General features: G+C 36.3%; 1 protein-coding gene and 1 pseudogene across 7 annotated transcripts in view; both read right to left on the bottom strand.

The window, feature by feature from the left end:
* Positions 1-26,338, bottom strand: part of MYO9A (myosin IXA) — a 274,015-nt gene that overhangs the window by 154,685 nt on the left and 92,992 nt on the right. For all 7 annotated transcript variants that reach the window (XM_037047139.1, XM_037047138.1, XM_037047140.1 and 4 more), the window contains 3 exons: positions 21,549-21,683; positions 10,002-10,123; positions 3,410-3,551 (listed from right to left, as the gene is read on the bottom strand). In XM_037047139.1, coding sequence (XP_036903034.1) covers positions 3,410-3,551; positions 10,002-10,123; positions 21,549-21,683 — 399 coding nt within the window. The remainder of the gene's footprint in view (positions 1-3,409; positions 3,552-10,001; positions 10,124-21,548; positions 21,684-26,338) is intronic.
* Positions 23,912-24,040, bottom strand: LOC118987864 (uncharacterized; annotated as a pseudogene).

Here is a 26,338-nt window from a genome sequence, read left to right as displayed (position 1 = left end):
AGGGAATGGGCAAGCCAAGGAAAATGAAGAGGACCCATGGGCATGGACAGTTGGGGGCAATTTGCTGTGGGAATGAATAGGGCAGGGGAGAGCTGTGGGGAAAAAGGGGTGACAGCTGTAACTGAACAACAATTAACAAAACAAAAAGATGAGTATGAACATTTGCAAAAAACAATTTGCATTAAGCTTAAACAATAGCTTAGAAACTATGCAGATGACTCAGAAGTCTGCAGCTATGGGCAACTGGTGATTGGCAGCTTGATCATGAAAATGCACCCACTAATGCACCACATCTCATGCAGAATTTTTTGATGAAACATCAAGTCACCCAGGTGACTCAGACCCACTATAGCCCAGATTTGGCACTCTGCGACTTGAGACTTTTCCCCAAACTAAAATCACCTTTCAAAGGGAAGAGATTTCAGACTGAATCATGAAATTTAGGAAAATACAACAGAGCACCTGATGGCAACTGGAAGAACTGCATGAGGTCCCAAAGAGCCTACTTTGAAGGGGACTGAGGCGTCATCACCCTATGCATGTTTCTTGTACCCTCTTCAATAAATGTCTCTACAATATATTTTTCATATTACATGTCTGGATACTTCTGGACAGTCCTCATATATATGCAACATCTTCTTTATCCATTTGTCTATCAATGGACACTTAGGTTGCTTCCATATCTTGGCTATTGTAAACAATGCCACAATAAACACATGTCAATAAATATATGTCTTTTTGAATTAGTATTTTCAGTTTCTTTGGATAAAAACCCAGATGGAATTGCTGGGTCCTTTGCTGTTCTTTACCTAGTTTCTTGAGATGGAAACTTAAATAATTACTCTTCAATCATTCTCTCTTTCTAATATATGCATTTAAAATCAGAAATCATTGCTTTAAATGCATTCTACAATTTTCATAATTTGTATTTTCATTAATGTTCAATTTAAATTATGACTTTATTGTGATTTCTTGTTTGACTCATAGTTATATAGAACTGTGCTTAATTTCTAAACCCCCAAAGACTATCTACTTATCCTTATGATATGCCAATTAGGTCAGTTGTTTGAGAATGCTGTTCGATTTTTTTGTTTTTTATTTCATGCCTGCTTATTTTCTTAGATTCCAAGAGGTATTTCTTAAAATCTGCAACCATGATGAAGGACTTGTTCTACATCTCCTCTACTTTGTTTTATACATACTAAAATGAAATCATTAGGTAATACAACTTTGATGATTATGCATTCCTATTGAACTAGCCCCTTCTATTGTTATGAAATGTGCCACTTCAGTAATACTTCTTGCCTTATAGTCTGCTTTGTCTAATAATGTAAATACACCATCTCTTTTAGTTAGGATTTGCATAGTGTACTTTTTCCCCAGCCTTTTAGTTTCTACCTATGTGATAATATGGAGGAATGAATAATCACAGATATAAATGTATACACTATATGTTCCATTTCTCTAAAATTTAATAACAAGTAAAACTAAGGACAAAAAGTTAGGTTAGTGGTTACCTCTCAGAAGGGGAAAATGAGTAGGAAGAGGCACGCAAGAAATCCATATACTTTAGGTTTATACACTATGCACTTCACTATATAATTTTAGAACTCAAGTTTTTTTTGTTTTAAACCCTATTTTAAAATATTTTTAAAATTGAGGTATTACTGGCATATAACATTGTATAAGTTATACAACATGTTGACTTGCTACATTTATGCTGCAATATGATTACCACTGTAGTAGTGTTAACATCTCCATCAAGTCAGATAATTACTATTTCTTTTTTGTGATGAGAACATTTAAGATCTAGTCTCTAAAGAACTTTGAACACTGTGTTATAATGTTAACCATAATCATAATGCTGTGTATTGCATATCTCCAGAACTTATTCATCTTCTAACTACAAGTTTGAATTCTTTGCCCAATATCTCAATTCCCCAACCCTCTTGCCCCTAGTAACCACCATTCTATTCTGCTATTCCTCATGTTTGTTCTAAAAAAAAATGGCAACTCAAATTCACTCATCAACTATAGCCAAAAGTCACTTACTTCCCTAGAATCTATCAATAAGGTCTACTGATTATACCTCTGAAACATATTCGTAACCATCTAGATGTGCTCCAACTCTACTGCCACCCCTGGGTTTAATTTACCTTAACATTTCACCTCAGCAGTTTTAAAAAGTTACCTAATTAGATTCCCCAGCTTCCATTCCCATCCTCTGTTGTTCTTTCTCCTCACAGGATTCACAGCAATCTTTTAAAAACACAATTACATCCTCAGCTTTAAAATCTTTTCATTGCTCCCCATAATAATTTCAACAAAGCCAAACTCATTTTACTTCACCTAGAAACCCTGAAGAATTAACTTGTGCTCCATTCTCTGAATTCATTTTATGCCACGATCCACTCACACTATAATCTAGAAACACTGACCTATTTTCAATTATTTTAACATACTAAGTTCTTTTCCATCTCATGGCCTAGAATATTCATCATTTACTTCATTTGTTTCAGGTCATCTCTCAAAATTTGAGTTTCTCAGAGAGGTATTCATGGATATACAAATTCAAAATCCAGTATTTCACTAGCGCCTTTCAAAGAACCCATTCATTTATTTATAGCACATAGCCCCATTTATCTATATTATACACAAATACACATACACATGTACCTGTATGAACATATGGTATTTGTATATATATGCATATAGAGAGCCATGAACTTTTTGCCTATTTTATCACTGGATCATTTGAAACACCAAGCACAGGCTCTGAGACAGGCTCTGTGTTTAATAAATAGTTCCTGAATAAGTGACTAAATTCTGACTCTCACCTCAAGACCCAGGGGAAAACATATTGCTCCACTAGGCTCCATATTGCCATTGCCTTGCCTGGAAAGTGTCTTAAATGACAGGCTTAAACATCAAGTGGTTGAAAGTTAACAGCTCACTAATTACAAACAAGAATGGACAAAATTATGAAGATTTCCTTCCACAGGAGTTCAATACATATTCATCACAAGTCCAAAGGCACAGATACCTGATGGTGCATGAAGACATGAAGCCTCTATGAGGCCTTGTGGATGTAGAGAAGAGAAAAACTCAACAAACTACACAAATCAGCTAGTGGGTTTAAGGCATACTGATACTATCTATTCTTTCACATCTCCAAAGGCAACTAGAAAGGACTGACATCAGGTTTATCTGTATGAAAAAATCAACAAAAACACCATCAAAGATAGTAATATATTACAAGGTAGAACCTGAATTTTAGTAGTATCCTTATAGTGATGTCTCTAATTGTTACTGATAAAGAACCTCCACATCTACAAAGAGGACAGATAGCGTGACATAGTTAAGAACAAAACTCTCCCCTAACAGCATATGCAATGTGAAATTTACTGACCTTTACCCCATATTTTACTTTCCCGGCATAATGCTTTATGGTGAAAGCAGGCTCCATCACAGCTGGAAATTCAATGTAAGGATTCTCTTCATGTTGATGCTTAAATTTGTCTAGCAATGTTTGATTTGTAGCCTGTGGAAAGCTGAATTAAAAATACAAGCAAAGACACTTATGTAAGATGCTGCAGTTAATACAATCTTTTTAAAAAAAATACATTATAATTACATTGCCATCCTAAAAACTTAGCAAATTACAAAGAGTTTTCACTTATACTATCTAAATTAATTCTCAACAATTGAGTGCAACAAGAATTAGTGTCCCTATTTTATAGATGAGAGATCAAAAGTTGTCATTTGCCCAAACTCATACTTTGAAAGAAGAACTAAAAAAATTAACTTAGGTCCTTAGGTATTTAGCTTAAGCAGCATTGTGTTCCACTGCTATTAAACCTATAGAATAATAAAAACCACATCACATGTTGTTTGGGGCCAAGAGCGTCCAAGAAGAAAACGATGTCTCAATTTGAATAAGTCCTTTATATCCATAGCCACTTTTGTTTTCTTATTACTTCATATATAAAGTAGAAATTTTCCTACCCATACAAGTTACTATGCATTTTTATAGTACAGCTAGTATTTCAAATATCAACAGGGTTGTTGTACTCACTGATGAGCATTTCTCATCCAGGAATCAAATAATACTTATTACAAAGTAATTACATAATAGCAAATACAGGAATATAAAAGGTCAGAAGACAAAAACATCACTAATCATTGGGAATAATAGAAAGGTTCACAGAGGTAATAGGAATCAAGTATGAGCTACATCTTAAAGGCTGGGTAAGAGCTGAAAACAGAGAAACAAGTACTGAGAAAGGAGAGAACAAGTATCTTTCAGAAAAGTTTCATTTAATAGCAGCTGACTGAAAAAATGAGAAGTAATGTGACATGAGTAAAGACACTGAATGTGAAACCTAATGTGTAAAAATGATTCCAAAATTACAACAGAAATGATTAACTATGTAGTACGTATTGGAATCTGAAAGGAAAATGGCCTTTGGTGTCAGTCATAAGTTGTGATATAGGTTACCAGCTGTCTGTATCCTTGGGCAAGCTGGGAGGTAACCTTTAAGAACTGTTTCCTGCCCTGGCTGATGTGGCTCAGTGGGTTGAGCACAGGCCTATGAACTAAGGGATTGCAGTTGAATTCCCAGTTGGATTGCGGTTTGATTCCCAGTTGGGGCACATGCCTGGGCTGCAGGCCACTTCCCAGCAGGGGGCACATGAGAGGCAACCACACACTGATATTTCTCTCCCTCTCTCCTTCCCTTTGTGTCTAAAGATAAATGAATAAACTCTTGAAAAAAAAAGAATTGTTTCCTAATCCATAAAATGAGTACAATGAGTGCTATTAGAATCAAATAACACTAGTCAAATATCTAACCCGGGCTGGTATCATATAAGAATGATGTAAATGTTATCTACTTATTTTGCCAACATTGCCATTTTCTTAGTCACATAGGCCTGCTTTTATATTCAAATACTACCAATTCTTCAAAACATCCCCATCTAGCTCTTCCTTTCCATTTTAGAACTTTAAAGCCCTTCTAGAATAAATTACACTCCGAATTTCAAACACTATAGCAACAGTCTCAATAGTAGTTCCAGTGGGTTCTAATCTTATCTTAAGTCACCACATCAAGATTCAAAACAAATTTCCTTACAATAGTACTTTCATCACACGCCTCCCCTACTCAGGAAAATTTAAGGATCACCAAGGCACAAAGATGGAATCCAAGCTCCTAAGTCTAGACCACCCCAACCTCTGCAAACCTATGCCTCACTACTGAGACAAGATATAAGAAGCTGGAAAAATTATTTGGCAAGTGGAATAGGGAAGCTGAGACAGATAGCTGAATACAATGGCCCAGCAATTTACGGCCAGTTGCAGAGGGTCTCCAGTGCAGAAGGCCCCCAGTGTCTGGCAGGGGGCAAAACTGGGAAAACAAGGACACCATCCCCAGGGTAAACATTACTCCCCTGGCCTTTCCTCCCTGGAGATAACATCAAGACCTCAGTTGTGTTTCAGATGCAGGCTCAGAAAAGCAGCAAAACCAGGTAGGGGACACCAGAACCAATTGCAATAACAAAAGATCCCCTACCCTGTCACTGAACAATCAGTGGAGTCCACAACCCTAAAAGAGCAACCCTGGAGAACGGTGAATATTCTTTTAAAACCCTCCCAAGACCTGCTCTAAGATTCTCGACTTCAAGAAAGAAATAAAAGACTCAAGACAAAGGACTGGGGAGCAGTCCCGGACATTCCCTTTCCTCTGTTCTCCTCCACACCCTCCATTCTTCACAGGTAAGGTCTACTAAACTCTAAGGCGATGTGGGCAGCTAACAGTTCATTCCAGGTTTATCCCCAAAACAAGTCCCTATGGCCCCTTTTCTCTGACTTTCCAGTGAGCTAAGGTAGCCTAGCCTTGGCTCTCCTGTCGCTTCTTCCAACGTTAAGCCTTTCTTGCCACTTTCAGCAGGCCTGTTCTCTCCCTTGAGGCCTTGAGGATGTACTAATAAATCTCTTACTCATCCACTTTTGTCTCACTGATCTGTAATTCTTTACTGTGTCAGTGACAAGAAATGAGTACCAGTAACGCAATTCCTCTCTTCGGGAAAGATGCTCACCTCATTTTCTCTAGGTAAGGATTTATTTACCTTCTAATCCTCTGATAATCAAAATGCTAGTGATTTATTCTCTGCTACTCTTAAATGGAGGAAAGAAATATTCAAAGAAAGGAAAACAGACATGAGAAGATTTATTCCAAAGGAAAGTTGTTCACATGTGCCACACTCAACGAACATTTGTGGATGCATACTACATTATCAAGCAAAACAACTTGAAACAGAAACAAATCAGACATTATTGCTCATTCCAAAGCTCTTCATCTAGAATTCCCCCAAAGGCTATCTGCAAGGGCAACCTTAGTGTTTCTATGCATGTATCACAGAAAGTACCTCTGGAGCTTTTAAAAATACCAATGCCTGGACCCCACCTCCTGTGGCTCTGCAGAATTGAAGCTAAGTAGTGCCCCATCAGCATTACTTACAAGTGCCCAGGTAACTTTTATGAGCAGGCAGGCCTGACAACACACTGTCCCAAATGAATGCTCTGCTCTTTACCTTCAGCTTGTTAAAATTCAGATTCTGATTCACGAAGTCTGGGGTGTAAGTGAGAAACTCTGCATTTTCTAACAAGCTCCAAGGTGCTACCTCTGCTGCTGTCAGCAGATCACATTTTGAGTACTATAGGAAAGATCGAAAACACTCCCAACACCCTACTCCTGACTTTGCTTACACTATTAATCCTCTCTGAATTCCACACTGCATGCATCCTTTATCACATAGCTTTAAAAATTGTCCAAGGTTAAATAGCCAGCAGAAAGCTAGACATGATTAAACAAGACTTCTGACTTCAAACCCATGCACCTGAAGCACACTATAAACACACCAAATGAAGAAGGAACACCCTGAAGATACATTTCATGCAATATATTCCCTATATAACAAAATATTTGGGGGTAAAATACTCAGTTTAACAATTCCCAAAATGGCTCTTCCTACATGTGACTAATTTATTGTCAATCCCTCGTTAAAGGTACAAGGCAGAGGGAAAATATATCACGCCTTTGCTATTCTGGGATATTAAAGCACAGGAAAGATTCATAAATTGAGATTTGTTAAAAATTTTTTATGGAAGACTAAATATAGAAATATAATTGAAGGGATACTTATCAAGAGGTTATTTAGTCTAGTCTCCCACCTACAACAATACCCTGGTAGATGATGCAAAATAATTACTATAATGGGTAATTTTATTACTTTATGAAGCAGCTGCTAATCAGCCTTCATGATGAGAAACCTATTCCTTATACTGAGTTAAAATGTCTCCCTGTAATTTCTTGTGGCTTTAACCCCACAAGCTTTTAGGTAATTGTTAACAAAGAGGTGATGTTCTCTTCACAGAACAATATGTATATCTATGTGAGGTACTATCTGTTCAGGGGAACACAGTCTTCATATAAAAGACATTCACTTAATAAAATTTCACTTAAAGAATGACAGGCAGATAGGACCCCTTTGCTCTACAATTATGTATCGACAATCTCATCTGCTGTTCATAACCAACTTAAGATATATAGCAAACAACATTGTCGTTTATCATCATCATTTCCTTTTTCTATGCCAGAACACTGAGAAACAAGGATATTAAAGAGATTTTCCAGTTAATAAAGACAGGACAGCCCTGGCTGGTGTAGCTCAGTGGATTGAGCACAGGCCTGCGAACCAGAGGATCGCGGTTCGATTCCCAGTCAGGGCACATGCCTGGGTCGCAGGCCGGTTCCTTGCAGGCCAACTACCAGCAGGGGATGCACGAAAGGCAACCATACATTGATGTTTCTCTCCCTCTCTCCTTCCCCTCTAAAGATAAATAAATAAATAAAATCTTAAAAAAAAATAAAGATAGGACACAAATCTGAAATTCTAATTATACAGTCTAAGTATTACTGGGAAGCAACACAGGACATACATTAAAGCACCAGATTATTAGTCAAAAATACCTGAAGGGTATAAATCTTAAGTCCACCATTTACGACCTAAATAATCTGTTTTTTGAATTGTTTAATGTTTTCTTTTTCGCTCTTTTTGTTTTAATCTTCTCCTGAGGACATTTTACTGATTTTAGAGGGAGGAAGAGAAAGACAGAGGAAAACAAACATTGATATGTGAAACACAGATCTGTTGCCTCTCACATGCAACACAACTGGGGACAGAACCCACAACCGAGGCATATAATAATGGTTTGGTGATGATGAACTCCTTCAGCTTTTTCATGTCTGGGAAGCTCTTTATCTGCCTTTCTATTCTAAATGATAGCTTTGCTGAGTAGAGCAGTCTTGGCTGTAGGTCCCTGCTTTTCATGACTTGGAATATTTCTTACCAATCTCCTCCAACCTGCAAAGTTTCTTTTGAGAAATCAGCTGACAGTCTTATGGAAGTTCCCCTGTAGGTAAATAACTGTTTTTCTCTTAATGCTTTTAAGATTCTCTCTTTATTTTTACCCTTGGCATTTTATGATGTGTCTTGGACTGGGCCTCTTTGCATCCATCTTGTTGGAAACTCTCTGTGTTCCTGGACTTGCATGTCTATTTCCTTCACCAAATCAGGGAAATTTTCCTTCATTATTTTTTCAAAAACATTTCCAATTTCTTGCTCTTTCTTTTTCTCTCATACTGGAATCTCTACAATGCTGTCCCCCAACTCTCACCATTAAGCCAGGTATTTCAGTTCCTCCCTGTATGCCCCTGGTGCTTTTCAAGTTGCTACCCTGGTGCTGGAGTTCAGAGGGCGAGAGTCTGAGTAAGTGCATGTGTGGGTTCTTTAAGAGGAACTGCTGAGAACTTAAGGAGTTTCTTCTACCAACTCAATCCCTGCTGGTTTTTACAGCCAGAAGTCATGGAGACCTGTCTTCTTGGCCTTGGAACCCTGGGCTACAGGGCCTGGTGTGGGGTTGGGACTCCTCGCTCCCAAGATAGCCCTCCTGAACTTTTATCCACCACAAGTGAATATGTGACCAGCCTGTTCCACGTCTTCACCTCTCCTACCAGTCTGGAAGAATGGTAGTTCTTCCAGAATGTGGTTTCTGTAATTCTGGATGTAGTCGTCACACTTCCATTCAACTCAATATATGATGGTTTTATGTGATGGTTGTTCTATATTTTACTTGTAATTTTGATGTGGTTGTACAAAGAAACAAGAAGTGTTCACCAACACCTCCATCTTGACCAGAAATCTAGAATCTAGTCATTAACTTTAGATTGCCCCACACAAACATGATGTATGAAAATTCTACCTATGATAGCAAATCCCAATATTTTATTTATATCCTAGTTTAATGGGTATAATATTAACCTAGATATCAGGTGATCTCATTGAATTTCTAAATTTTACTAAAAAAATCACAAAAAACACACACGCTCTTCATGACTTCAGTTTCTTCAATTCTGAATGTTCCATCTATTAGAATAATTTAACTATACATAATACTTTATAGAGCACTCACAACACTCTGAAGGATATTAAGTAAAACTTTATTTCTGAAGCTTAGAGATAAGTTTGGTATATTAAACTGTATTAATAAAGGATGGTAAATATTGGCATATGTCAATTGTGGCAGCATCACTAATCTATCATGCTATGTTTGTGCTAAAAATGAAAAGAACAAATACATCTCACATATAAACTCAATTCAAGAAAAGAACAATCACAAAATGCATTAATGCCAACAAATTTAACATCAAAGTAACTCTGTAGAAGAAAGCTAGACGAAAGCTTCACTAACTCATTAACTCAATTAATGAGTTAGTGAAGTCCCATTCAAATTTCCGAGAAACACACAAATACACACACACCCATAAAATGCATAAAAGGAAAACTTTGGCTCTTTATTTGACAATGTTAAAAGAAAGCCAAGGACTGAGAAATAAAAAGCCCAAATGGCCTATGACAAAATTGAAAAACATCATACTCACTTGCTTTCTTCATCTAAAAGATGGAGGAGTCCTGTTGGTTTCTTGCTAATAAGATTTATACAACAGGTATTATCAATATAATCTATATTGTGCCAGGTGATACCTTCAGCTCTATATTCTTCCTAGGAAATAACAAATTAACAATTTATCCATCTTGAAGAAAATAATAGGTTCTTATTATTATGATAATAAGAACTGAAAAAACTTTTAACAGGATTGAAAACAATCTGAGGTTTTATCTTTTAAATCACTAAAATACACACAGACTACAATTTCACTGGTATAAAATCTTGATACAGTGTATGTCTGCTTCCTTTAAAAAACACATACAACCAAATATTTCTGGTTAGAGTCCTACTTGTGACACCACTCAGATCAAAATTTAGGGTTGAATTTGTTTACTTAGCCAATCTATCTCATGACTGCACTAAAGAAAAATATAAACTGAAGAAGTCTAATTTCTCCCATGCAACTCTAAATCATCAAAACAAAACAAGTATTTGCTGTATTATCAACAATGAATTTAATAAAACAAAGTCTGGGAAAAGCAGAAAACCATGACCTCCAGTGACCACTGATATAAGTCACATAGACTTCATTTAAACTTAATTTTAGGGCAAATAAAACCCCTAGAATATTTTCCAAAAAACAAGGTTTCAAATTCCACGATTTAAAAACTAAAATCTCAGGCCTTGAGCAACTACACAAAACCCTCTTACAATGCCTCCCGTTATTCTGTATTACTTCTCTGTACTAAAAAACACTTTTTATTCAACACTGTGATGCTTTTACTTTTCAACTCTTTTCCAGAAAGATGCCCCTGAGAATATAAGCAAGTTTCTATATTGCAGGGATATCTGGGCATCATGAAAATATTATGTTCATGTGATGGTTTTAGTATTCACTGAAAACACTTGCACACTTCTCTGCAAATGTGGTTTTGTGAAATGGTGACTTGGGCATTTCATCCTTCTTTCTATATTATTATCATCCTGTAAAAAAAATGACCCTAATATAAATTATGATTATTGTCACTGGGAAAAGTAAATGCTTTTATACTAATTATAAAAATAATTATAGTTACTTTTCCTTTTAATTAAAAATTTTACTAGTAAAAAAACTACTTGACCTACTAAATGAATTTGGCAGACAGCAGGATACAAAGTCAATATTCAGAAGTCAAAGGCATTTTTGTATACCAACAGTGAAATATCAGATATAGAAATCAGGAAAGCCCTGGCTGGTGTAGCTCAGTGGATTGAGCGCAGGCCTGTGAACCACATGATCGAGGTTCGATTCCCAGTCAGGGCACATGCCTGGGTTGCAGGCCAGTTCCCAGCAGGGGACTCACGAGAGGCAACCATACACTGATGTTTCTCTCCTTCTCTCCTTCCCTTCCCCTCTAAAGATAAACAAATAAAATATTTTTAAAAAAAGAAATCAGGAAAAAAATGCCATTTGATATACCAACAAGAAAAATAAAGTACCCAGGAATAAATCTAACAAAGGAGGTAGAAGACCTGTACTCAGAAAACTATACAACACTGAAGAAAGAAATTAAGGAAGACACAAACAAATGGAAGCATGTACCATGCTCATGGATTGGAAGAATTATCATCAAAATGATCATACTACACAAAGCAATTTATAGATTCAATGCAATACCTACTAAAGTACCAATGACATAATTCACAGATATAGAACAAACATTGCAGAAATTCATATGGAACCATAAACAACCCTGAATAGCTGCAGCAATTTTGAGAAAAAAGAACAAAGCAGGAGGGATCACAATACCTGATACCAAACTGTACTACAAGGCCACTGTAATCAAAACAGCCTGGTACTGGCATAAAAACAGATAAATAGACTAATGGAACATAACAAAGAGCCCAGAAACAAACCCAACTCTCTATGGTCAATTAATATTTGACAAAGCAGAAAGAAGCATAAAATGGAGTAAAGATAGCCTCTTCAACAAATGATGTTGAAAGATCTGGACATATACATGCAAAAAAAATGAAACTTGACCACCAACTTACACTGTACACAAATATAACTTCAAGGTGGATAAAAGACTTAAATATAAGTCGTTTTGACACCATAAAAGTCCTAAAGGAAAACATCAGCAGGAAAATCTCAGACATCCCACACAGCAACATCTTCACTGTTACGTCCCCTAAAGCAAGGGACATAAAGGAAAGAATAAACAAATGGGACCCCATCAAGTTAAAAAGCTTCTGCATGGATAAAGAAAACAGCATTAAAATGAAAAGAGAACCAACTATATGGGAAAACATATTTGCCAATGAAAGAGCAAGAGCAAGGGTTTGATCTCCAAAATATATAAAGAACTCACACAATTCCACTTCAGAAACACAAACAACCCAATTTAAAAATGGGCAAAAGACTTGAGCAGAGACACTTCTCCAAGGAGGACATACAGAGGACCCAGAGACATATGAAAAGATGCTCAGCACCACTAGCCATCAGAGAGATGCAAATTAAAACCACAATAAGATACCACTTTACACTGGTCAGAATGGCCATCATAAACAAATCAACAAACAAGTGCCGGTGAGGATATGGAGAAAAGGGAACCCTAGTGCACTGTTGGCCATCATAAACAAATCAACAAACAAGTGCCCGTGAGGATGTGGAGAAAAGGGAACCCTAGTGCACTGCTGGTGGGAATGTAGACCAGTGCGGTCACTGTGGAAAACAGTATGGAATTTCCTCAGAAAACTAAAAATGAAACTGCCTTTTGACCCAGCAATTCCACTACTGGGATTATACCCTAAGAGCCCTGAAACACCAATCCAAAAGAACTTATGCACCCCTATTGTAAATAGCAGCACAATTTATAATAGCCAAGAGCTGGAAGCCACCTAAGTGCCCACCAGTAAATGAGTGCATCAGAAAACTATGGTACATTTACACAATGGAATTCTATGCAGCAGAAAAAAAGGAGCTCCTACCTTTGTGACAGCATGGATGGAACTGGAGAGCATTATGCTAAGTGAAATAAGCCAGGTAGTAAGGGACAAATACCAAATGATCTCACCTTTAACTGGAATGTAATAAACAAAAGAAAAAAGCAAACAAAATATAACCAGAGACACTGAAATTAAGAACAATCTAACGATAGCCAGAAGAGAAGAGAAAGGGGACAGTGCAGGGAAGGGTTTTCAGGAACTACTATAAAGGACACATGGACAAAACCAAGGGGAACAATGTAAGCAAGGGAGGGAGGTGGGTTTGGCTGAGATGAAGGACAATGGTGGGATGAAAATGCAGACAACTGTAATTGAACAACAATAAAGTACTTTTACAAAGAACCAAGATTACTCTACTCAGCGAGGCTATCATTTACAATCAAAGGACAAATAAAGAGCTTCCTAGACAAGAAAAAACTACAGGTGTTCATCACCACCAACCCAGTATTACAAAAAATAAATAATATGAATAATAAAATGGCAATAACTGAACACTTATCAATAATTACTTTAAATGTTAGTAAATTAAAAGGTCTAATCAAAAGTATAGGGGGCAAATGGATAAAAATACAAGACCCATACATATGCTGCCTACAAGAGACCCAATTCAGGTCAGTAAGACACATGAAGACTGAAAGTGTAGGGATGGAAAAAGATATTTCATATAAATGGAAAAAAAACAAACAAACAAAAGCTGGGGTGGCAATATTTCAGACAAAACAAACTTTTAAACAAAGGCTATAACAAGAAACAAAGAAGGACCTGGCAATTCCACTCCTGGGTACTTATCCTAAGAAACCCAAAACACTAATTCAAAAAGACATATACCTTCCTATATTCATTGTAGCATTATTTACAATAGTCAAGATATGGGAGCACCTAAGTATCCATTGATAGACAAATGAATAAAGAAAATGGAATATGATTTAGCTTTAAAAAAAGAATAAAATATTGTATTTCCTGTCAAGATGGAGGCATAGGTAGATATACTTCACTTCCTCACACAACCATAAGGATAACAACCAATCTAAAAACAAAAAAACAACCAGAAATGCCAGAAAACCTAACTCTATGGAAGTGCAACAACCAAGCAGTTAAAGAAGAAACACTCATCTAGATGGCACCACAAAGTGGCAAAGCAGTTGCCCCACCCTGGTGAATTCCTAACGACGTAACAGGTATGCTGATAGATTAAGGAGACAAAGAAATATGGCCCAAATGAAAGAACACATCAAAACACCAGGAAAATAACTAAGCAACAAGGAGATAACCAACCTATCAGATGGGGATTCAAAACACTGGTAATCAGGATGCTCACAGAAATGACTGAGTATGGACACAAAATAAAGAAGAAATGAAGGTTACATGGAGTAAAATAAAGAAAAATGTACAGAGAACCAACGGTAAAGGGAAGGAAACTGGGACTCAAATAAATGACTGGGTACAAAAGAAAGAAATAAACATTCACCTAGAACAGAAAGAAACAAGCATTCAAAAAAATGAGGAGAGGCTTAGGAACCTCTAAGGCAACTTTGAATGTTCCAATATCTGAATCACAGGGTTCCAGAAAGAGAAAAGAAAGAGCAAAAAATTGAAAACTTATTTGAAAAAATGAGAACTTACTGAAAACAAAAGAAAACTTCCCAAATTTGGTAAAACAAATAGACATACATGTCCAGGAAGCACTGAGAGTCCCAAACAAGTTGAACCCAAAGAGGACCACACCAACACACATCATAATTGAAATGCCAAAGGTTAAAGATAAAGAGAGAATCTTACAAGCAGCAAGAGAAAAGAAGAGTTACCTACAAAGGATTTCCCATGAGACTATGAGCTGATTGCTCAAAAGAAACTTTGCAGGCAAGAACGGACTGGCAAAAAGTATTCAAAGTGATGAAAAGCAAGGACCTACATCCAAGATTGCTCTATCCAGCAAAGCTATCGTTTAGAATGGAAGGGCAGATAAAGTGCTTCCCAGACAAGGTAAAGCTAAAGGAGTTCATTATCACCAAGCCCTTATTACATGAAATATTAAAGGGACTTACTTAAGAAAAAGAAAAGCAAACTATGAATATTAAAATGATGATGCTCACAACTACCGAAAACTAAATATAAAAAACAAAAATGAACTAAGCAAACAACTAGAACAGAAACAGAATCACAGGTATGGAAATCACATGGAGGGTTATCAGCAAGAGAGGGAGTGGGGAGAATGGGGGAAAAGGCACAGGGAATAAGAAGCATAAGTGGTAGGTACAAAACAGGGGGAGGTTAAGAATAGCATAGGAAGTGGAGAAGCCAAAGAACTTATATGTACAACCCATGGACAGGAACTAAGGAAGGAGGACTGTTGGAGGGAAGCAGGGTACCAAGCGGAGAGGGGCCAAGGGAGGAAAATGGGGACAACCTGGTAATCATAAAAATCATAATAAAATATACTTTTTCATAAAGATTTTATTTATTTATTTATTTTAGACAGAAGGGAAGAGAAAAAGAGAGGGAGAGAAACATCAATGTATAGTTGCCTTCCACCTGCCCCCTACTGGGGACCTGACCTGGCCCACAACCCAGGTATGTGCCCTGAGTGGGAATGGAACCACCAGCCCTTTGTTCACAGGCCAGCTCTCAATCCACTGAGCCACACCAGCCAGGGCTAAAATACACTTTTTAAAAAAGTAATAAAACAAGTTATCATAACACTCAGTTATTACAAACTCCATATATACTTACAGTACTGGGAAATACTTTCTTGGTGTTATTTTTTTCTAACAAATGGCATTTTTTGATTATATGATTGTTTAAATATTTTGAATTTTTAAATAGTCAATATGATTATGAACAATATTTGTGTAGTTAGCTTCTGTTTATTCATAATACTTCATATAAAAATCACTTCAGCTGTAATCTAAAATTAAAGTCTGTAAACAATGACAGATGTTAATTTAAAAGAAGATATACTAATTTAGTTTGTTGTATGATAGCCTAACAAAAGCTTCACGACCTTTCTTTTGTCCTAACTCAAAAAGTATGCCGGGCCCTGGCCAATGTGGCTCAGTTGGTTGGAGCATCATCCCATAACCCAAAGGTCACATGCCTAGGTTCCCAGTCAGGGACATGCATAGCTAGGTTTCAGGTTTGATTCCCAGTCAGGGCATGTATAGTAGACAACTGACTGATGTTTTACTCTCACATCATATGTCTGTCTGTCTGTCTGTCTGTCTCTCATCAATAAATGTACCTTGAAGTGAGGATAAAGAGCTTCCCAGACAAGAAAAAGCGACAAGAGTTCACCACCATTAAAGCATATTGTATAAAATGTTAAAGCGTCTTCTTTAAGAAGAAGATAAAAAATATGAACAATAAAATGGTAAAAAATACATATGTATCAACAATTGAATATAAGAAACAAAATAAAGAAACAAGCAGAACAGAAACGGAATCACAGGTACAGAGAATTTCTTGATGGTTGCCAGATGGAGCGGGGTGGAGGGGATGGATGAAAAAGGTGAAAAGATTAAGTACAAATTGGTAGTTCCGGGAACAGTTATAGGGATGCTTAAACAGCACAGGGAACAGAGTAGCCAAAGAATATACATACATGACCCATGGGCATGCACAATGGTGTGGGGATTGTCAAGGGTGAGGGTCTGGGCAAGTGCCACTTAGAAAGTTCTTTCATCCTTCTTCTTTTACACAGCACAGCTAACAAATGTACTGGGTAGCACAAACATGTGGACTTTATAGACATTACTAGCAGCCCACAATTACAACTCATCTCCTCCCCGATGATGATGAATCTTGCCCAATGTTAACATTATCCTAACTTCTGATAGCAGTGACAAGATTCGCCTTTTTAAAAATATTATGTAAATAAAATCATACGTACATATTTTTTCATCTGGCTTTTTTCCCCTCAACATTATGTTTTAGAGACACACATCCATGTTACAGGATTTATTCATTTAACTGCTATAGGGCAGAGGTTCTTAAATACCCCATTTGCTCATTTATACATTACCTATGGCTGCTGTCTCAATATAACAGCAAAGTTGAGACCAAATACCTCCCTAAAATCCAAAGACTTATTTAGCTGTTCCTTTATAGGAAAAGCACACCAAAATCTGCTACACAGCATTAGTTCTCAAACTTTAATGTGCAACAGAATCACATAGAGGCCTTGTTAAAACACAGACTGCTGGGCCCTAAGCCCAGAACTTCTGACTAGATATAGGGTGGAGTCCAATATTTGCATTTCTAACAAGTTCCTTGTTGATGCTGATGCTACACCACTAGTTCCAGGAATAGTCACTGGGATGCTTAGAACAGCACAGAGAACAGAGTACCCAAAGAACATATACACAGGGGTAAAGGAAGAAAAAACTTTGAGAACCAATGCTGTACAGTATTTAAATGCAATTTATTCCTCACTGTACTGTGGACAGACATTACACTTATTCCTTTGGGGCCATTAAAAATAATGCCATTTTGATGATTTCTGCAGAAAACTTTTTGTATATGTTTATATGCATTCTGAGAGTGAAAACACCAGCTTATAATCTACACCTGTATAACCTCAGGAGATACTTCCTAATAACTTTCTAAAATGGTTATACCAATCTATGAGCTCACCACTAGTGTATGGGACTTCCTCATGCACAGTATTTCCCTAATTCTGCTTGTGTCTTTTTCATTTTAGTCATTCTGGTGAATGCCTAGGGGTATCTCGTTGTGGTTTTAATTTTTATTTCCCAGGTGACTAATAAATAAGAAATCTTCTCCATGATCACTACCCATTTGGATGTCCTCACATGCCTGTGTTCATGATAAAAACTCTTTAGGAAACATCCTTGACTTGTTCTCAATCTTAGGGGGAAAGTATTCAGCCTGTCTCAATTAACTATGACATTACCTATAAGTTTTTCATGAATGTCTTTTACCAAGACATTCCCTTCTATTCCTAGTTTACTAAGGAATTTCTTTCTTTTAACATGAATATACACGTAAGTTTATACACATAAGTGCATTTTATACTTATATTGAAATCACCATGAGGGTTTTTTTTTCCATTTGGGTAATAGATGAATTAAACTGATTAAAGGTTAAATGTTAACTCACACCAAGAAAATCCTCCACTTGGTTCTGACATATTACCCTTTTATATTAAATCTTGCTGAAATTAGTTTGCTAATGTTTGTTCAAGATTTTTGAATCTTTAATTGAAGAAGTTGACTTTAATTTCCACTTCTAATATCCTTGACAGATTTTAATATCAATGTTCTCTTGGCTCCCTAAAATAAGTTGAATATTGTCCCTTTTTCACTATTTCACATTATAATTTATGTCAAACTGGTATTATTTCTTTTCTCATGTTTCACTGGTGAAGCCATCTTAGCTTACAATGTTCTTTATGGAAAGATTTTTAATTGCATTTTCAATTTCTTAATAGTTACAGATTTTAAATTTGTATTGCCTGTATGTCAGTTTTGAAAAGTATTTTTTCATATTATTTCATAAGTCTACTTATAAACATAAAGTTGTTTTAACTAATGGGGTCTCAACCTAAAGCTTGTGGAGGCTGCCAGGGGGCTCTTCTTTGCTGTTTAATCTGGAGAAAACCCTGTTCGGCCTCTCAGATTCTCAAGTCTTGACTCTTTCAGAGTCAGCAGCTCTCTACCAGAGGAGAGAGGTCCACAAGTGCTGGGCTCATCTCCCTGAGTTTCCCTCTTACTAAGAGCTGTAAAACTTGACTTGTTTGAAGGTACTCCAATATATTCAAATATATTTTGTTCAGTTTTTTCAAGGCAAATGTGATCAAAATGTCCTAGTCTGACATCCCCAGAAGTGAAATAAACAAAAGAAAAATTCACTAGATTATAAACTCCTCAAATAAGATCCCTGCGCTCAAATTTTCTATCTTCAATATCAAGACAGTGCCTGACACTATTATTACTCCACTTACTGATGAATCAATGACCTGAAGGATAAGTTTAAGCAAGTAAAGGAACTAAGAAGAGAGTACTATTAAAAATAAGAACAACAAATATACTTTCAAATCACAGAATCCTCTTTTGGTCTGTCCCTCATTCCACATTCTCTCTAACAAAACCCTGATTCAGGATTCAATCACTCACCCACACTACTACTTCATTTGGCTCACAGATTATGCCCTTCCCTCTCCTTCACTTCTCTTCAGTCCGTCTTCCACAGTTCCAACTCAAATCCTCTGCTAAAGATACTTCAAATGCCTCCTCATTCTCTAAACAAAAAATTCTAATCTTGTCCTTATGGTATATAAGACACAAAACTATCTGACCTTAGGCTCTCTCATGAAACTTACCTTTCTTCCTGCCTGCATTCTATATTTTATATCCCATATTTTGGCTACACAGAACTATTTTCATTTCATCAAAAGTGCTGTGCCATTTTATATCTCATAGTGTTAAGGATATTGTTACCTTTGTTTAAAATGTCTTTTCCTCATTGACAATCTGGTAAACTCAACCTTCTATTCAAAATTATAGTCCAGATTCATCCCTGGGAAATTTTTGCAGACCTTCAGGAAGTCCTAATCAACTTCGTCCTTTATATCGATACTTTACCCTATGTCTAATTATAGCACTTACTATCCTACATTGCAATTATTACATCCTATGTGCTTAAGTACTACTTTTGAACAAATTGTAAAGGTGTAATTCAATAATATCTTCAAGATGTTCTCAATCAAAGAATCTTTGCTAATTTTCTATCTCCATTTTCAAAATTTTTATCATCTAAACTGCTATTGTATTCAAATTAATTTAACAGATAATCACTGGATACCTATCTCATACCGAGTACCACTGATAAATAAATAACACTTAATATTTAAAATACTTTAAATCTCTTATTCCCAGAAAATCCATTTCAAGAGAAAAAACATGAGAAGAGAAAAAATAAAATAGGTAATATACAGGTATAAGGTTTCTAAACTTTCCAAAAAGTACCTCAAAACCATATGCATTATATCACAAATCACAGAAGAGAAAACTAAGATGTAAAAGAAAAAATAGATATGCCTTAGTTTCTGTTTTCAGATCCTGTAATTCCACAACATTGCCTAAAATTATAGTATTTACAGTAGAAAATCAATGAGAATCAATCACACCCAAGTAGTTATGAACACATTTTTATAAATGGCTTTATTTTTGTAGATGTTTTTAGGTAAATAACGCATTTCTTGTGGATCCTCCATGTCTAAGCTAGACTTCTAGAAAAGGTAAGAATAATTTCAGTTCACAATTAACAGAATGCATTTTAAGCAGTCTTCTGTTTAATGATCTACAGAACAGGTGATGCTTTCCTTGGTAAAATACAGAACACAGTCAACAAAATGCATTCATTCCTTTATCCTCCAACACATACTCATTTTCAAGAGATAAAAATTCTAACATGGCATGAACTAGTTAGAAGAACACTGGACTAAGTCAAGAGATCAATCCCAGCTCCACTTTTGATGAAAAACAAAAATTATAGAACCAGAGTGTTAATAAGGTTTGAATATTTGCTTTAGGCATCATCTCTAAAACTAGAATAAAAACAATAGTACCTGCCTAAGAAACACTAGGCAGTACATAATGCTAGCTAACATTATAGTAAATAATACTATCTTTTAACAGCTCTATGGAAGAGTCTGATTAAAAAGTCATGTGTTAGAATCCTTAAGCATTCATCAAGATGACCAGACCAATGTTGCCTGTGCTACTATACTCAGTTCTTATTACCCTCTAAACAAAACTGAGGTAGGACAGAAGGCAATGATAGGGAAGATACTTTGTTCTCTGTTTTGTAGACCTGTTATGGTCTTTCTGTTCATTTCATTTGTTCACCACTTCCCTAGTCAAATGTAAACCCTGCTTCTGCTTATGTCCTCATACATAAACTGAAATACTATGCTACAACCTAACTTGTTACTGACTTCACACTTGGCTTGGAGAAAGACTCACATTTTCTTTTACTCTATATTTAATCTAAGAATTCTCATGGAAACCGATGGCTCTTCCTATACTAAATCAATCCGAGCTTCTCACAAGAAATATCTAGTTACCAATTTTGGTCTCTCTATACTATCCTATTTATTATAGCCACACTCTGAGTTGATTAGGGATTGCATTAATAAGCTCCTCTATCCCACTCTGGAACTAAGAGACCAAAGCAATCAAACAAGCATACTTAGCATTACACAGTGACCAAGCTTATGTCATCAATTAAAAATCAACAACAACAGAAACCCAAAACAAATCCACCCATTTTTCATTCCAAGGTACAATCAAACAAGCACATATTATTGAATCGACTTGGGGCTTATTAAAAAACAACAACAACCACCCAGTATGATACAGCTCAAAACCTATCATTTGCTTACACTAATATGAAAACTAAAATATCTATATTGAAATCCAAGATTGAAAATGCTTATCGTGACTATGACTCAAAATTTTATGTGTATGTATGTATGAAGGTGGGGGCTGAAAGAGTGTCAGATGGGCAAGTATACACACATTTAGGTACTTACTTGCTCCAATTTAAAGATGTGTTGATTAAAGTAGTGCTGTAAACGTTCATTGGCAAAATTAATACAGAACTGTTCAAAGCTGTTATTTTCATAATCTTCAAACCCAAAAATATCAAGAACACCAATAGACAAAGTCTGTAAAACAGGAAAAAATTATAGTTAAACAAATGATGCTCAATTTTAGTTCATGAATAATATCTACAACATAAGGAACAAAATGCTCAAAGTTCTATGACAGTGGAGAATAGATTGGGGTTCAGGGTGGCTAATGTTGAACCAAACTAGCACAAATAAAAAGCATTTTAGCCCTGGCTGATGTAGCTCAGTGGATTGACTGGCAGCCTGTGAAGCAAAGGGTCGCCAGTTCAATTCCCAGTCAGGGCACATGCCTGGGTTGTAGGCCAGGTCTCCAGTAGGGAGCACACAAGAGGCAATCACACACTGATGTTTCTCTCTTTCTCCCCACCCTTTCCCTTACTCTAAAAGTAAATAAGTTAATTTTTTAAAAAAGCATTTTAGTTCTCATCATCTTCAACTTTTCTTTTTGTCCTATTTTAGAAATCCAAAAATTTAACACATATGATCCATTGATTATTCTACATAAATGGACAAAGCAGGGTTAGCAGCCTGTTATCTCAATCTCAGAAATCCCTGAGCCCAAGAGAAAAAGGAATGGAAACAACAGGCTATAAGACAAAAGTTGCTTCAGTAAAACTAGGTCACTCCTATCTATGCCTTGTTATTAATCAAGAGGACCATTCAATTTCTCCTACTTTGACTTCCATATCCCAACAGACTTCTGCTTTAAAAATCAAGCTGACAAGAATGCACAACCAGCCTCGTGCAAGCCAGAAACAACACTGAATATCAGAATATATGGTTTCTTGAAGTTAAAAGTCTTGTTTTTATTTTAAAAAATTGGCCCTGGCCAGTGTGGCTCAGTTGGCTGGGCATCATCCCATAAAACGAAGGGTCACTGGCTCAATTCCTGGTAAGGGCACATGCCAAGGTTTCAGGTTCAGTCCCTAGTTGGGGCACGTGCCAGAGGCAACCAATCTATCTCTCTCATATCAATCTACTCTCTCCCTCTCTTCCCCTCTTGCTAAAATAAATAAATTTTTCAAATGTTTTTTAAAAAAACTGCACATTTGTAATGTTAAATAGTTCTAAAAAATTATTTTTAAAAAACAGCAATCTCTTCTTCATCCTCAATTTCTGCACCCTACAGTCAATGAAACTCAAATCTTTTAGCTGTTTGGTATGGAATGGAATGGAACGGAACGGAATAGAATAGAATAGAAATGCTTATTCTTTTTTTGTAACTTAATTTTATTTATTGATTTTAGAGGAAAGGAAGGGAGAAAGGGAAAGAGAGAGGGAGAAAGAGAGGGAAAGAGACAGAGAGACAGAGACATTGATTTGTTGCTCCACTTATTCATGAATTCATTGGTTGATTTCTTGTATGTGCCCTGACAGGAGATCTAATGCACAACCTTGGCATATAGCACAGGTGGCAGACACAAGGCCCATAGGCCAAATCTGGCCCTCCACCTCGTTTTATCCAGCCTGGCACCTTGTTTCTACTCAGGGGCAGCGCTGAGCTCCTTACCCCTAGTTAAGGAGCAGTTACATGTATACAGTCCTAAAATTACATGCAGCACTTTGAAGGCAACTGCAAGGCTGATGTGGCCCCCAGTGAAAATGAGTTTGACACCCCTGAAAATGAGTTTGACACCCCTGACATTTAGGGATGAAACTGTAACCAAATGACCTAACTAACTGAACCTTGGCCAGGGCCAAATGTTTATTCTTCTCTTTCTTGATATTTTACATGTAGAAATTATCTTCTAACTTCTACTGCAGATAACAAAGATTTAACTCTAATATACCCAAACCAACATTCTTCTCACCACTCCACCTCATTCTGGAAATACAGTTGAATGACAATTTTGGTTAAATGAAAACAATTTTTCTCCATTGGTGCTAAGACAGATACTAGGCAAACTGATGTTAATGAGTTATAAAGAGTAAGACATTTTTAAAAGTCTCCACTGAAAGGAATTTGTTTCCCATAATTATCTAAATCCATAAAATTGAGTTCTATTTCCTACTATCTCTGACCCCCTACTATCTCTCACCAAAATACAAAAAAGTATTTTGTTTAATTCTGCTGGCTAAATTCTAAGCCCTTATGAAAACAATAGCCTTCAAAAATCAGTCAATTTGGTAAATTAGATTACAATTAAAATTAATACTATAACTATGGGCTTACAACAAAGCATGAAAATTTCAGATAAATGCAATTTTACATTTAAATTAAGTAATAAAGATGATGTTTCTTTTTTTAATTTTTTTCCTTTTCTCCATGTCCCAGCACTTGATGACAGAACTGGCAAACTGGAAACCACCAACACCAAGAGGCAAGAGCCCTTTCTCTTGTCCTCAGTACAGGACCCAGGACAGTACACATGATCCACACTGAGAAGAGGAGGATTAAAGATGACATTTCTAGGCCTTGGCCAGGTAGCTCAGTTGGTTAGAGCATCATCCAGATAAGCCAGAGTTGTGAATTGGATCCCCAGGCAGAGAACATACAAGAATCAACAAATGAATGCATAAATAAGTGGAGTAACAAGCTGATTTCTCCCTGTCCCTGTCTGTTTCTCTCTCTCACATGCCCCTCTAAAATCAGTTTTTTTCAATGTTAAAATTTTTTTAATATCTAAATTTTTTTGAAGATGACATTTCTAAACAGCCTGCAAAGGTAGACTATTCCAGGAAAGTTCTCAGGAAATAAAAATGAAAATAATTTTTAAATAATTAAAATTAAATTCTAAAATCGACCATATTAAAAACAAATTCCAATTGGAAAAAATTACTGAATATAAAACATTACATTCGCCTGGCTGGTGTGGCTCAGTGGATTGAACACCGGCCTGCGAACCAAAGGGTCACTGGTTCAATTCCCAATCAGGTCACGTGCCTGTGTTGCGAGCCAGTTCCCTAGTGGGGGGTGGGGGTGAGAGGCAACCACACATTGATGTTTCTCTCCGTCTCTTTCTACCTCTCTTCCCCTCTGTCTAAAAATAAATAAATAAAATCTCAAAAAGAAACAAAACAAAAATTTATATTCTAAAAGTGTGAGAATAAATATTGTATAACCTTGGACTGAAGAGGCCTTCCTATATAATATAAAGAAATACATAAATAAAGCCCAAGACAATAAACAAAGAGAATATCAGAATTCATTATACAGAAGTTTAAAACATATGAAGGTTAAAAAACACATGAACAAATCTTAGCAATCAAGGGGAAATGTATGTCAAACTTAAGTCTCTACAATATCTACAGTGACACAGCAGAACAACAAAAAAACAAATATAAAAATAGGAAAAACATATAAAATACAAGAAATAAAATATAGGAAACATGAGAAGATGCTCAATTTTCATCTATCATTAAAAACATGGGCACCTTGGCTGGTGTAGCTCAGCTGGTTGGAGCATTGCCCAGTAAGCCAAAAAGTTCAACCCTGAATTGTGGCTCAGTCTCCTGTGGGTGCATGTACAAGAGGCAACCAATTGATGTTTCTCTCTCACAATGATGTTTCTTTTCCTCCCTTCCCCTCTCTCTAAAATCAATAAGCATGTCCCCAGGTGAGGATTAAGAAAAACAAACACTGACAACAAAATAGGCTAGTCCTCCTTATCAGATTAGATGAAAATACTGGTAACATCCAAACTGAGGAAAGGAAATAAGGACTTTCATACACTACTAGTAGAAGTGTACGGTGTTTTTTGAAAAGCCACACTGTTTTCTGAAAAGGCAAAATAGGCAATGGCTGGTTTAGCTCAGTGGCTTGAGCGAAGGCTGCGAACCAAAGGGTCACAGTTTGATTCCCAGTCAGGGCACATGCCTGGGTTGCCGGCCCAGTCCTCAGTGGGGGGCCATGTGAGAGGCAACCACACATTGATGTTTCTCTCCCTCTCTTTCGCCTTCCCTCCCCTCTCTCTAAAAATAAAAAAAAGAAATAAAATATTTTTTTAAAAAGGCAAATTAGCAGCAGCTACCAAAATTTTAAAACCTATATAATCTTAAATTCATCAATTCATTTTAAGAATTTTTGTCCTAGAGAAATGTACATAAAGAATATTTGTTATATTATCATTTTAACAATAAAACAAATGAAATATATTTTTAATGGGTGAACTTATGGTACACATCCAAACTATGTATTACTTGTTAAAAATAATGAGGAAGACATAGATACAGGGAACAGACAGAGAGGGGTGTCTGTCTAAAGGGAGGGGTGTTGGGGGACTGGGTAAAAAAGGTAAAGGGATTAAGCAAAATAATAATAATAATAATAAATTTTAAAAAAACACCTCAAAGACACAGACAACAGTATGGTCATCACCAGAGGGAAATGGGGGTGAGAAGAGGTAGAAGAGAGTAAAGGGAGGATAAATGGTGATGGAAGGAGACTTGACTAGAGGTGGTGAACACACAATACAACATACAGATGATGTATTATAGAACTGTATACTTTAAACCTATATAATTTGCTTAACAATCACTCCAATAAATTCAAGTTTTAAAAAATTAAATGTAAAACATTATAATCTAAAACTATAATAATAAGAAAAATAGTAAGTTAGAAATATTTTTCAAGACATACTAGGTAAGCCCTGGCTGATGTAGCTCAGTGGATTGAGCATGGGCCTGTGAAGCAAAGGGTCGCTGGTTCAATACCCAGTCAGGGCACATGCCTGGGTTGCAGGCCAGGTCCC

Source organism: Sturnira hondurensis, unplaced genomic scaffold (assembly GCF_014824575.4).
Source record: "Sturnira hondurensis isolate 20B ecotype Veracruz unplaced genomic scaffold, ASM1482457v3 Scaffold0005329, whole genome shotgun sequence".
Classification (NCBI taxonomy): domain Eukaryota; kingdom Metazoa; phylum Chordata; class Mammalia; order Chiroptera; family Phyllostomidae; genus Sturnira; species Sturnira hondurensis.
This window is presented reverse-complemented; position numbering and strand designations above follow the sequence as displayed.